This window comes from Anas platyrhynchos, chromosome 2 (assembly GCF_047663525.1).
Source record: "Anas platyrhynchos isolate ZD024472 breed Pekin duck chromosome 2, IASCAAS_PekinDuck_T2T, whole genome shotgun sequence".
NCBI classification, from domain to species: domain Eukaryota; kingdom Metazoa; phylum Chordata; class Aves; order Anseriformes; family Anatidae; genus Anas; species Anas platyrhynchos.
In genome coordinates this window covers 40,787,373-40,800,350 of record NC_092588.1, presented here as the reverse complement: position 1 = coordinate 40,800,350, position 12,978 = coordinate 40,787,373, and the positions used below count along the sequence as shown (strand labels likewise).

Here is a 12,978-nt window from a genome sequence, read left to right as displayed (position 1 = left end):
AAGCATATAACATGATATGCTAAATCCATTATATATATGGGGGATTTTTTTATCAATAACCTCTCAGTTTATTCAAATGACTTATTCAATAATTCAGAAGACAAAAGAGGCTTTTCAACAAAGTTTCCTGATCCTGACTCAGTGTACTGGTAATGAAAACTGTATGCAAAGATGCCTCTGACACTCTTCCTTCAAGAAGGGCAAATTTAATCATGGGCATGAGGTTGCAAGGTTCCAGTGTTTCTTCGTTTGTTTGTGTGTTTTTACCAAATTGCCCTTTAAAACTTCTGCACTACTAATAGCAGCCAGTGCCTCAATCTCGAGGGAATACCACCTTTGTTTTTGGTCAGTGTTAAACTCCATTTTGTTGGAAGTTAAGGGGGAGGGTTCTAATATACCGTTATATTTGTTTGCAAGGCAACTTTAGCAGTCACTTGCACATTACAAAGGTCTCTGCTTTGTGGCTGTGTGAGAGGGTTATTATGGCAACTTAGCCTACATCTTGGCTACAGCTGTGATTAGTTCCAGAGAGCTTTTATCTGCTGTTGTAATCTTGCTGTGAGTATTAGCAGCATATTTTTAATGTGCATGATTTTATTACAATAGTTACATGTTCAGTTAGCACCTCTTACTTTAACATACTGTTTTAATATAGGAAAACCTGCTACTTGGCCATAAGTATGACTCTATTCAGACTTCATACCATTAGCATGTGTCATGATATCATCTTCTGAGCCCACATTGCACCAGGCTTGTCACAGGGATGCAAGGAAATGGTGATCAACTAAGGCTGCAAGATTATCTTTAGGTCCTCATGACTGAGAAATGTCAGAGTTACACTAGCCTGTGAAATTGCCTAGGAATATGTTTCAACAAAAGAGTAAAAGGCGTATGTATTTTGCCTGTGTTCCCCAGCTCCACAGAGCTGTACCATGATAAACATTAGTGTGCAGAATTTCCCTGCAAAAAACATTGAAGGGAAAACTCTTGTTCTGGGTCAGACATGAGTATTACCTTCCATAACAGTCCCAATGGAGACCCAAATCCTAGTTCATCAATTTTAGTCATTTTGACAGCTGGGGTTCCTGTTTGTTAACTGCTTGTCTGTTTTTTTTTTTTTTTTTTTTTTTTTTCTATTTTATTTATTTATTTTTTATTGCTAAATAGTAGCAAATTGGTATAATGGTAAAAGAAACAACTATTTTTACCCCCTCTGTGATTTCTTTCCCTGTACCATCAGCTTTCAAACACATCACTGAAAATGAAAGTGGTTAACCCTGCTTTTGTGCTTAGGTTCCTGCCATCAGCATTGTTCAAAAAAGTTCTGCAGTCCACAAAGTGGCTCTTATTTCAGGGCTGCAGTATTCAATGGGACATAGTCGTGTTTTATTGTTCAAATTTGCTGCAGTGTGGCATCAGCATTTATATAAACGGTTAACCCTGACACCAATGCACATAAAAATAGAAGACAGAGAAAAGTGGGCCACATCAGTCTGATAAGTGGTAGGAATAGTTAATGGAGCTCTGCTGATGGTAACTCTATGGACTGCAAAATATATTAGTGCGTGCAGCAATGACTGAAGGTACTTCTGTTCGTTAAAGTATTTGTCTAGAAATAGAGGTTTACATTACCACACTACAAACTGGATGCTGTCAAGAGATCTAAAAAGCAACTGAATTGTTTGAGCCCTTTAGTCACTTTAAATAATACAGTACTTGAGTCAATTAAATTACTCTTGCAAACTACTTCATATGCTTTTACTTGATTGCTCTGGGATTCATATTAAAGCTTCATTTTCTGAAGAACAGAACTCTGGGTTATATGTTAGCTGCACACTTAGCTTGCATGCCTAGTGCAAGAAGGATTGTTAAAAGATAACATTTTAGATTATTTTTTATTTTTGTTTATTTATTTATTTATTTTTGTAATTACAGATTAATCTCGGGGATCTTGGGCAGCTATATAAAATCCGCATTGGCCATGATAACACTGGAAATGATCCCAGTTGGTACCTGGAGGAAGTCAGACTTGAAAGACTAGTCCCTCTTTCTCAAGAAGTGATTTGTCTACCCATAGAGTGCTGGCTTGCAGAAGACAAGGGTGAAGGTGATACATGGAGAGAAGTGGCAATAAGAAACCCCACAAAGGAACTTTTGCCATGTATGTGCTCAGTATTTTAAATCATATGCTCACTAGCCTTATCCTTTGAGTATATGACAACTTCCCTTTCTTCCCTTCCTTCCCTTTCTTTCCCTTCCTTTCTTTCTTTCTTTCTTTCTTTCTTTCTTTCTTTCTTTCTTTCTTTCTTTCTTTCTTTCTTTCTTTCTTTCTTTCTCTCTCTCTCTCTCTCTCTCTCTCTCTCTCTCTCTCTCTCTCTCTCTCTCTCTCTCTCTCTCTCTCTCTCTCTCTCTCTCTCTCTCTCCAGGGCAGACTGCCCGAAAGTCAGAGTAATCATGAAATGATCATTTCCGTTACAAGACACTTTCTAGTTCCAAACAAGTGGGAATTGGTCATTTTACCCCACTCCCTTCCTCCCTACAATCAGAATAATAGCTGTGGCCAGGGTATCTTACCCCTCTAAAATTCATAGAATCTCAGATTACCCCTAAATCACTGGCAAATTCTTCTCTTTAGAACAACTAGCCTATACATGTAAGGCAGGAAATCAACGCATATCAAGGTATGCAATGTCACCTGACATCAAGTTCCTTATAGCAAGTTTAATGTCATACTTTCTTTTGCTGCATAAGATATCCTTCACCAGAAATCTGTGATCTGAACCATCACAAGCATGTTTTCCAAATGAGACTCAAGTCACAGCCATTAACATAGAAATTGTTAGCTACAGGGTGGCACTTTTGCGGCCTCAAAGTTTATCCGCAGCTTTGATGCACTCTGTTCTCTTCAAGTGAAGCAGAAAATAGCCCATCATATCAAGTTATTATTTAAACAGTCCTGAGCTTATATACAGGAAGAGAGAGCCAGTATAATCGTGTAGCACATTTTTTTTTTTTATAGAATTCTCTTGACATTAACAGAATTACAATGATACAGCTGTTAGACAATACTGTCCAACATTGATAGGTCTTGTAGATGTAGCTGCTATTATTCCGGCAAACTGTATTCAAAATAAAGTAGTGACTATTGCACGGAATCAGTGGTTCAAGATAAAAATGGTTCATCATGCACTTAGTGAGATCAAATCATTTCAGAAGAAAATATCAAGTGGGAAAAATCTTAAGAGAATGTAATTCTCTAGAAAAGCTATAAAGACTGGTGATATGTGAATGTTTTATGTGGGTTTCAAGGCCAAAGAGGACTACTGATCTCCTCTGTTAAAGAAGCCAGAAGATACTGAGAAACATATCAGCTCACCTCTGCTCTCTCTATTTTTTATTTTTTTTTCAATTGTTCTACAGAGTATTTAGTGAATTTAATATAAGATTTCAAAACCTGGGATTGATCAGGATGAACCAGACCCCATAGTGCATATACCACAGTGTAAGAAGCACAGCTGCTTCTTACAGTTAAATAAATGTCATATTCTGTTACAGTAGAAAAATACTGGAGAAGACAGTTAAGTTATATAAACAATTCAACATGAAGAACTTAAATTTGAATTATGTGTTCTGAAATACCCATTGATAAAAAAGTACTAATATTCTGGTAGGTGCATTGCAGTTTGGTGGTTGTAGGTGATGAAGCAAGGTGACATGCACTGAAAAATCAGGTCAGTGCTGACAAAGGCTAGGAATATTTTTAAAACAGCAAGTTTATTCATACTTTTAAATCATACTATTACTGAATATTTCATTGCTTTTGCATGAGCATTATCTTTATTAAAATACATGTCTCAAGATTTTAAGTAAAGATGCATTAGAAAGGATTTGAAAATTTCCTGAAATTGTAAGTTTTACAAATTACTTATTGATTTTAGGCACATTTAAATTGAATATCAATATAAACTCAGCAAGGCCTCTCAAGGATTTCCTATTTAGCTTCTCAAGAACAAGCAAATGAAACACTATCCATCTGCATTTCCCATTTAAAAGCTAATTGCTTACAAGTACTGGATAAACCACATCAAGTCATTTTCTCCAGCAGAATAAATGATGTACTACTTATTACTTAATGATAATATGATATGATTTAGTAATTTGTCTCCTATACTTTCAGTTCAATCTGGTATCTTCTAGTGGTAATATACTTACTTAACTGTGACAATGATGTGATGAAAACTTTAACAAAATGAACAAATACAAATTAGGCTCAGAAGACACACTTTTAAAATTGCTGTTCTTTAACACTCTATTACCCAGCTTCTTCTGTGGAAGAAAGGGTAGTTTTTCTCTTATCCCTTTTTTCTTTTTTTGCTTTCTCCAACTAAACTCTACTACATACCCAACAAGGACCCAAAACTGTGGAGTCGATTTTTTGATTCCTTGTCTTTATTTTTTTTTCTTTCTAAATTTATTTTCTTTATTCCCTAAGCTATTTAGATTCTGACAGCTTTTCATTAACTTCCTCTCTGAAATTCTTTCTTTTCCATCCAAATTTCTCACATTGGTAACCTTCCTTATTTTTTCTGACTGTCCATGTCACTTTTTCTAGCAGTTCCAGATATTATTTTTGGTTTACTATATTAAATGTATTTTTTATTTGTTGCTGTTGTTCATTTAGTTTATATTATGTTATACATAATCAACAACAAATTGTTAAACTGTTTTCCAAGTGATGGGTGTTGGAAATTGTTGATCACATCCTGAAATAGGTAAATTACTTAAGTGTTACCCAATGAAAATAAGCTAAAATCTTTATTTTGAATGCTTTTGACTTAGCTTTATAGCATCATGACAACACAGAAGCCAGACTGACCAGATCTGGCAGGCCAAGAGAGCTGAGACCAACACAGCTTCATGTTCAACCAGCAGAGAGGCTGGACGTGTATTCCCACTAGGTACACATGCACAGAACACCTGTACACACCACACATATACATTCATATGTGATCAGCCACACAGACAACACATTCATGCAGAGCACTTGTACTAACAGACCACACCAGCAGCCTCATCCTGCTCCCCACTCTGGCTGACCAAGTTTGCTACTGAGAATGTATATATACATGTGTATGTCTATATACATGTATATAGTCTCTCTCTCTATATATATATGCATAAGTACAGCATGGGTGCTTCCAGCAGCTGGGCTCATGTACAGACTGTCCAGCAGATGCCCCTGGATCCCAGTCTCCATTTGCTGGTACATGGCCATATGAGCCCTTGAAGAGTTAGAAAGGAAGATAACAGGAAGGTGAGACAGACAGTGCTGATCAGGTACAGAATGCAGCCCGACAGCCATACTAATTAGCAAACAGTTGTCACCAGCCCTCTTGATTCCCTGATCCCTCTGTTTTCGCATACTTCTTCTTCCCCAAATCACCTAAATCCATCCTTTTCCCTGCTGTTGTCTCCTCCCTTAAACATTGCATAATAAGTCCTGTGCTACCCTGAAATGCTCTTCCTTTGCATTCCACATTGTGCCCCACATCCAGCAGTCTGAAAGATGCTCTGGCATGCTCTGCACTTGTCATGATGGGTTTCTCTGGGGCTGAGGCTTTCCTGGGACAGCCTTGGGAGAGCATTGGACTATTTGTCTCGGTCCTTATTTTGGATTCTGACCCACCCTGGTGCCCCTGTGCTTATGAAGATGGGCTGATAGCTTCTGTGATAGGTCTAGGAGAAGCTAGAACAGGGTGTTATATGGACTTTGCCCACCACTATCTGTGTTCCTTTGTGGGTGTGAAGACAACCTGTATCACCCAGCCTAACATGGAGAACTGATTGACTTTGGGTAGCTGAAATTTTGATCTAAGGTGATGTAAGATATGAGAAGTAAGATATGAGAAGTTTCAAATATTCTTACTCTTGTTTATTTGACTATAAACCTCAAGTAAGAATGTTCACATAACTGAAGGAATACCTGTACTCTTTTGAGACAGAAGATAAATCTTGAGGCTGTGGCCTGAAAAATTCAAGCTCAAAATATTTAGACTTTTCCACTTGGGGAAATGTGCACACAAATACAGAAACAGGTTAGAATGTGCTGACTGAGTGAAAAAATGCAAAAGATGACTGAAGCAAATAGTAATGACTCAAGCATTATCTCTACAAAATTTGTATCCTTGTTTAATCACTCAAGAGGCACCGACTACTTATATAAACAGTCTGGATTCATTTTCCTATTGTAAAATTGCTTAGTAAGTTTTTTGTTGTTGTTGTTGTTTGTTTATTTGTTTGTCTTGAAATGTTCTGAAGATTATTAACTTCTCTGTGTTACTCAGGATGAAATTGCTGGGGCTATGAAATCTGAACAATAGTTCAGAAATTTTCTTCGGTTATGTTACATTACATGCATCACAGTTTTTTGTTTTGTTTTGTTTTGTTTTGTTTTGTTTGTTTGTTTGTTTTATTTCCTTTTGAAGTAGCTGATCTTGTCCAGTAAAGGCAAAATGACTGACTACGAAGATCTATTCGTTGCTTTACTTGGGTATTTTGAGAATTTAAGTCTGTAATGCTGCTATGTTTTGGTTGCTGTTGTTTGAGACTTTGGCAGCGCAGTGTTACAGCTGACAGTTCACTGGAGACGTTTCCCCAACCGTGTCAGTGCACTCTAGAGATGTGCTGTAACTGTTTTGCTACAAGCCAGGGCTGTGACGAGGAGAGTGAATGAAGGGAGTCCAGAGACTCAGATTCCAAAGACTAAACATCTTTCCCCCTTGTCCTCCCTCCTCCACAAATAAATAGCAATAGGAAAACATCATTGGAAACTTTTATCAACCCCAAAACTTTATAACTGTTTATTAGTAAACCGTATGTTTCATTTTTTCTTTCTTCTCCGCTGCCCTGAGCAGCTTCTGAAAAGCTTTTGCCTGGTACTTATAGCTACCATTAGCAGATAACCTTCATGCCAGATCCTTTCCCTACATATATCTTATGCTTATATACCGTAGTACTGTGGCTGAACATGGAAAGGACATGTTCACATACAAGGATTTAGCTTGAATTTCCAGTGCTAGACTCCTAGGATAAAAAAATACAGATATTAAATCGTTCAAAAATTTCCCATATGTTTTTTAGAATATTGCTCTAAATATCAGGAGTCAACAGAAATGGTTATTAGAAAGCCCGAGAACTGTAATTCTAACAGAAATGTCTTCACCTGATAGTGTTTTTGTATTTATGACTCCTCACATAACATATATTTCAATTCTGGGGAAGATAGTACATCTCAACCTCTATCAGCCATTAAGAATTTGTTCTCTTTTAGCCTTAATGTTGCCCCAATCTGTATTTTACCCTTCTGTCACAGCAGTACCAAACACCGGTTCTGCAAACCAGGTGGTAAGTAGTCAATGATAAAATCCCACGACAGAGATTCCATCTTTCTGTTTAATGAATCAAGCCAAAATGACCATTTCATTAAAACAGACATCATATAGAAATAAGAACCTGGAGCAGCACCATGTTACACAGTACTAATATTTTGTATCACCATTCTTAAGTGAGGGCTGAATAGAAAAGGTGTGATAATTTTGACATTGTACATCATTTATCATCTCTCTAGATTTTGTATTCTTTGGCCCATTTGTCTATTTATACTGGCAGACTGATGGAGTGGATTGGTACAGTGAACCTGTAGGTGCTAAAAAAAAAAAAAAGAACTAAGAATCCAACATTTCTGTCATGCACATTTAAGGGGAAGTTACTCTGGGCTTGTTCTAGACTATTCCTGTAATCTGATGGCCAATTTCTGTCAAGATCATCCTAATCATTTTATCGCTTTCCTGGAATGCATCTTTTTTTTTTTTTTTTTTTTTTTTTTTTTTTTCCCCTCTAAAACCACTCTATGCTACAAACAAGAAAGAAATAAGGAGGTCCAATCAAAGAGTTCAGTTTCTCGATTCAAACTAGTGTGCTCTTGTAGGCACACCAGTGTCATTAGGCTCAGCTGTAATGCAGAGGAAGCTTATCTGTTGTACTGTGAGTAATGTGATACTTTTATTTATCTGGAATTCATTTGCTCTTCACTATAATTCTAAAATAATGACTGTGCTTTTCTTGTAGTAGAATTATTTTGGAAGGAGCTAACAATGAGACTGTAATGTTTACGAAGTCAGCAGAAAAAGACATATTTCTGCAGCAAAAACTTTTTTTTTTTTGTTATTCTCACTGATAAATTCATTAATCTTTTAAAGATTATTATCTTCTCCTCTCAAAACATAACAAAATATTAACTTAGTGTTTAATGCAATGCACCCTGTACTGCTTCCTCACTGTTTATATTTCCAAAGGAAAATATCATAGGTGACTAAATTCTGCACATTACTCCCTCAGAAGGAAATAAGAGTCGTACACTTTGCTTGCAAATTGGGGCTAAACTGTTGCTATTGGCAAGTGATCAGGAATATGACTAACCTTCTACTCTGTAGACCCTGATTCAGGTTCTCAGAATAAGGAGTGTGAAAAAGTGGTTCTTTAACTTGCATTCTGTTGCCCTTATATGCGTTTAGGTTACATTTTCTTAATAACCAGAGGAACAAAACTTTCTTTCTCCCCTTTATCCAGGTAGATCATGTTCTCATGTTATCAGTAGAAGCCAGAAGCTGGACTTAGGACTTTACAAAACACCAGAATTCTCATGATAACATTTTAAGAGGTAGTATTAGTGCAGTTTTACTGACTGAATGAGATTTGATGCTTGTACATCTGACTGGTCAGTGACTTCTATATTCTTTTTGGCATTAGGTACCAGTGCCATTTTTAAGCATAGTAATTATACTGCTTTAGTGTCTGTCTTTCATGGAGCCTTTTAGAAGCTCATCACATCTGCCTGAAAACATTTCACTTCCCTTGTTTCAACTTTTTCAACCATGCACCCATATCCAAGAGTTTTCTGCTTGATTATAGAACTTATCTTAAGTTACTCTTTTAGGAGTTTGTAGATCTCGATCTAAAAGGTCATTTCTAAAAGGTCATTTTCTTTTCTAGTGAATGCTAGCTGAGATTTTTTTTTTCATCTATTCTGTTTTAATTAATCTTAACTAAAAATTAATCTTATATCTTTTATCGAAGTTATTGAATTTTTCAAGACATTGGTTCTATTACTTCAATGTGTCCAACATTAGACAGAACTGCCTAGATGTGAGTCTGACAGTTCCCTTAGACCACTGAAGTAGTATTCCCTATCTTCTGTTCAGTAGTTGACTTTATTTTTCAACTTTTTCTATACCATTTTTTGCTCATTTTTTTCTATCATTTTTTCTATCCCTAATTATTTTGACTACTTCTTGGTTTTGTCACACCAGTTTTCAGTTGATGTAGTTTCACTAAATCAGTAGTGTATAGTAAAATGAAATTTCTACTACAGTAGAGAAGATCAGGCTATAGAGTTCTAATAATCAAATTTTTGTGATTGCTTTCTCTTACTGCAACATCTGCTTTTCAGATGGGCAGCAGTGAGGGCCTTGGAATCTATCAGTTTCTCAAAGGAAATGAAACCAGAGATACAAAGGCTGAATATATTTTTAGGGTCTTTTAATTTTATTCAATGCACACAACAAGCAATGAACAAAAACCCACAAACTGGCAAATTTCACATATGGTGAGTTTTGCTATCTCAGCAGTATTTTCAGCTGGTAGTTTTTCTCCAGACTTGGTTGTACCTGTCTTCCATGCTCATCAAACTACTGGTGTACCTTGCCTTATCTGTTACAGAGTGGCATGCTTTTCTTTGTTCTTATATTTAAGCAATTTCTAGCTTCACAGCCATTAACACTAGCATCTTTTGTAGCTGTTCTACTGTACTGGGTCTGGCTGGGATGTTAAGTTTCCCTGCAGCAGCCCATACAGTGCTGTGCTCTGCACTTGTAGCCAGAACAGCAGTGGTATCACACCAGTGTTGTGTCTGCTGCTGAGCAGTGCTGGCACAGCATCAGGACTTTCTCTAACCCTCCTAGGGGGTGGGCAAAAAAGTGAGAAAGGAACATCACCAGGGCAGCTGACCTAAACCAACCAAAGGGATATTCCATACCATATGATGTCACTCTCAGCAATAAAAGGTGGAAACAGGAAGAAGAGAGGAGGGGTGGGCTCTCGTTGAGAAAACATCTGTCCTCCCGAACTCTGGCTAGATGTGTTGAGGCCCTGCTTCAAGGACGTGGTCAAGCATTGCTCATTTGTGGGAAGTAGAGAGTAATTCCTTTCTTCTGCACTTCCAAACAGCCTTTACTTCCTTTTTTTTTTTTTTTTCCCCCCTCCCTTTTCACATTTCCCTTTTTTCTCCTTTAGTTAAATTGTATAATAAATAACAATAATAATTCCTTAATAATTATTTTTTCCCTTTAATTAAATTATCCTTATCTCAACCCATGAGTTGTACTTTCCTTTGCTTCTTCCCCTCCTCTTCTAAGGAAGGGGGAGTGAGAGAGCAGTTGTGGTGTTCAGCTGCTTAGCATGGTAAAACCAGCACATCTACAATCTAGAGGAACTACTTGACTGTTTAAAAAAAAATGCATCAAGTCAAGCTACTGGACTTGATAGAAACCTAGGTTTTCTATCCTAGGTTTTCTATCCTAGAAACCTAGGTTTCTATTTCTACAGAAAATGTTTAACCTACACAACCTGTTTAGTGAATGTTTATATACTGTCCAGGCATTTTTCCATAGTGGCATGTGGCACAAACAGGACATTTGGGAGAATATTATAATATATTCCTTGATTTTTTATTATTTTTATTTTATTTTATGATATTTTATTTTATTTTAATTTCTTTTGTTTCTTATGAAATACATTGTAACATACAGGCAAGATAAGGTAAATTAACATTTACTATCCTAATATAGCAGCCTAATTCACAGAGTATTGTTAATTTATACGAACATTTGAAGCATAAACTGGTCCTTTTTTTAAGGAGGTTCCTTTCTAAATAATACAGACTGTGTAGCCTAAATAAACGCCAGACCTAACATTCTCCAGATGGTGAGAGATATATAGACACAAGGAGATATGGAAAATATTTTCCAGTTCTTTACATTTCAACATGTACATGTTTTCTACTTCAGACTGAATTATTTAGGCACATGGCAATAGAAAGCTGTACTTGATTAGATCATTATCATCTCTCTGGTTACCAGAGAGAAGCACAGTGCTACAAAAGCAACTGTCATTTATTTATCTGTTAATATCTTTGTTTTCTGATATAATTCTCTCTTATTCTGTTCTGGTATGTCCTGTACTTCAACTATTCAGTTTGGTCGTCCTCCAGAAATTAAAGAACTTATTTGTATTCTTTTCTTCTAATCATTTACTGTTAAAGGGTCTCAAAAAAAAAAAAAAAAAAAAAAAAAAAAAAAAAAGACTATGCTTTTAAATAGTAAGTAGTGCTTATAGTTACGGAAGTTTTGCAGTTTTGATCACAGAAATTACTTGTAGGTGTAAGTAATACAGATACCAATCTTTGTATATAAACAGTTATAGCATAATCAGTCTATGCCCTTTCCTTGCCTCCCACAGATATTCTGCTTTTTCAAAACTGAGAATGTAAGCAAGAATGTAAAAGCATGGAGGAGACTTTATGTTGATCTGTCCCAGCTTTTACTAATTTGTAGTGCCTTCCACATGTAGTCCAGCCCTGTTATTCAAATGGGTTGTAACAGATTAATATAATTTTTATGTTTTGTTTTGGAATTGCGACTTTCCCCTTCTCCTTGAAAGATTTTTGCCCTTCATGATCAATATGGCTCTTTGCTTTCTTAAATGTTTTCTTTCATAGCATGTTTTGACTCATTATCCTCTGTCCAGTGCATGTATTCCTCTGCTGCTAATCTACACACAGTATGAGCACAGTAAGAGTTGTGATATAGGAAGAATTATGAGGTGAGTTGGCCTCACCTCAAGCACTGTGTGAAGTTTTGGCACTACCATATAAATATAAAACTATTAGAGAGTGTCCAAAGGAAGACATTAAAGATGGTGTAGGGTTTAGAGGGCAAGACATATGAGAAGCAGTTGGTTTGTTCAGCCCAGAGCAGAGCAGGCTGAGGGGAGGCCTCATGGCAGCCTGCAGCTCAAGGGGAGTGGAGGGGCAAGCGCTGAGCCTGGGGACAGGGACAGGACCCAAGGGAATAGCATGGAGCTGGGACAGGGAAGGGTCGGGAAAGGTGTTAGGAAAAGGTTCTGCACCCAGAGGGTGATTGGGCACTGGGACAGGCTCCCCAGGAAAGTTGTCAAGGCACTGAGCCTGCCAGAGTTCAAGAAGCATTCAGGCAATGCTCTCAGACGCATGGTCTGATTTTGAGGTGGTCCTGTGTGGAGACAGGACTCAATGATTCTTGTAGGTCCATTCCAACTTATGGTATTCTATGATTCTGTGAGTCCATGATTTTCTGATAATAAATGACATATAGCTTAATTATGCTAATTAACAGATCTATTTCTCTTTGTTACATGCCAGCCATACTTACCATTTTTTGAACATGATTAATTCTGTTACAAACCTTACAACTAGTTTTTGTAAGGCTATGCCAAATTTTTTTGGTGTGTGTGTATTACTGAGATCAGTCATGTCACAGGCTAAATGGCGATATTCTAATGCATGGATGTGAGAGCTGCAATGAAGGTTTGGCAATAGAGAAAATAATAAAAATTATCAGGACCAGCCAGTTCTATTTTGAGTCATAGTTGTAATAGTGGTATAGAGTTGGAAACAGTGCCCTTTCCAGTTCAGGATAATTTATAAAAGTATTCTAATTTGGTTGAGCATACAGTCTATTCATCAACTCTCCTTTCATTTTGAGTACATACATGTATGTGGGTATTTTCTGCCCTTAATTATGTGTAGTATTATTTTACTGTCTTTTTAATTTCTCTGCTGGCAATCAGAAGTATTCTTCAGTGATTGTAGATGATGTGATATTT

General features: G+C 36.8%; 1 protein-coding gene across 3 annotated transcripts in view; it reads left to right on the top strand.

The window, feature by feature from the left end:
* RP1 (RP1 axonemal microtubule associated) overlaps positions 1-12,978 on the top strand; it is a 216,958-nt gene that overhangs the window by 103,726 nt on the left and 100,254 nt on the right. For all 3 annotated transcript variants that reach the window (XM_072034607.1, XM_038175398.2, XM_038175399.2), the window contains one exon: positions 1,936-2,161. In XM_072034607.1, the coding sequence (XP_071890708.1) occupies positions 1,936-2,161 (226 nt within the window). The remainder of the gene's footprint in view (positions 1-1,935; positions 2,162-12,978) is intronic.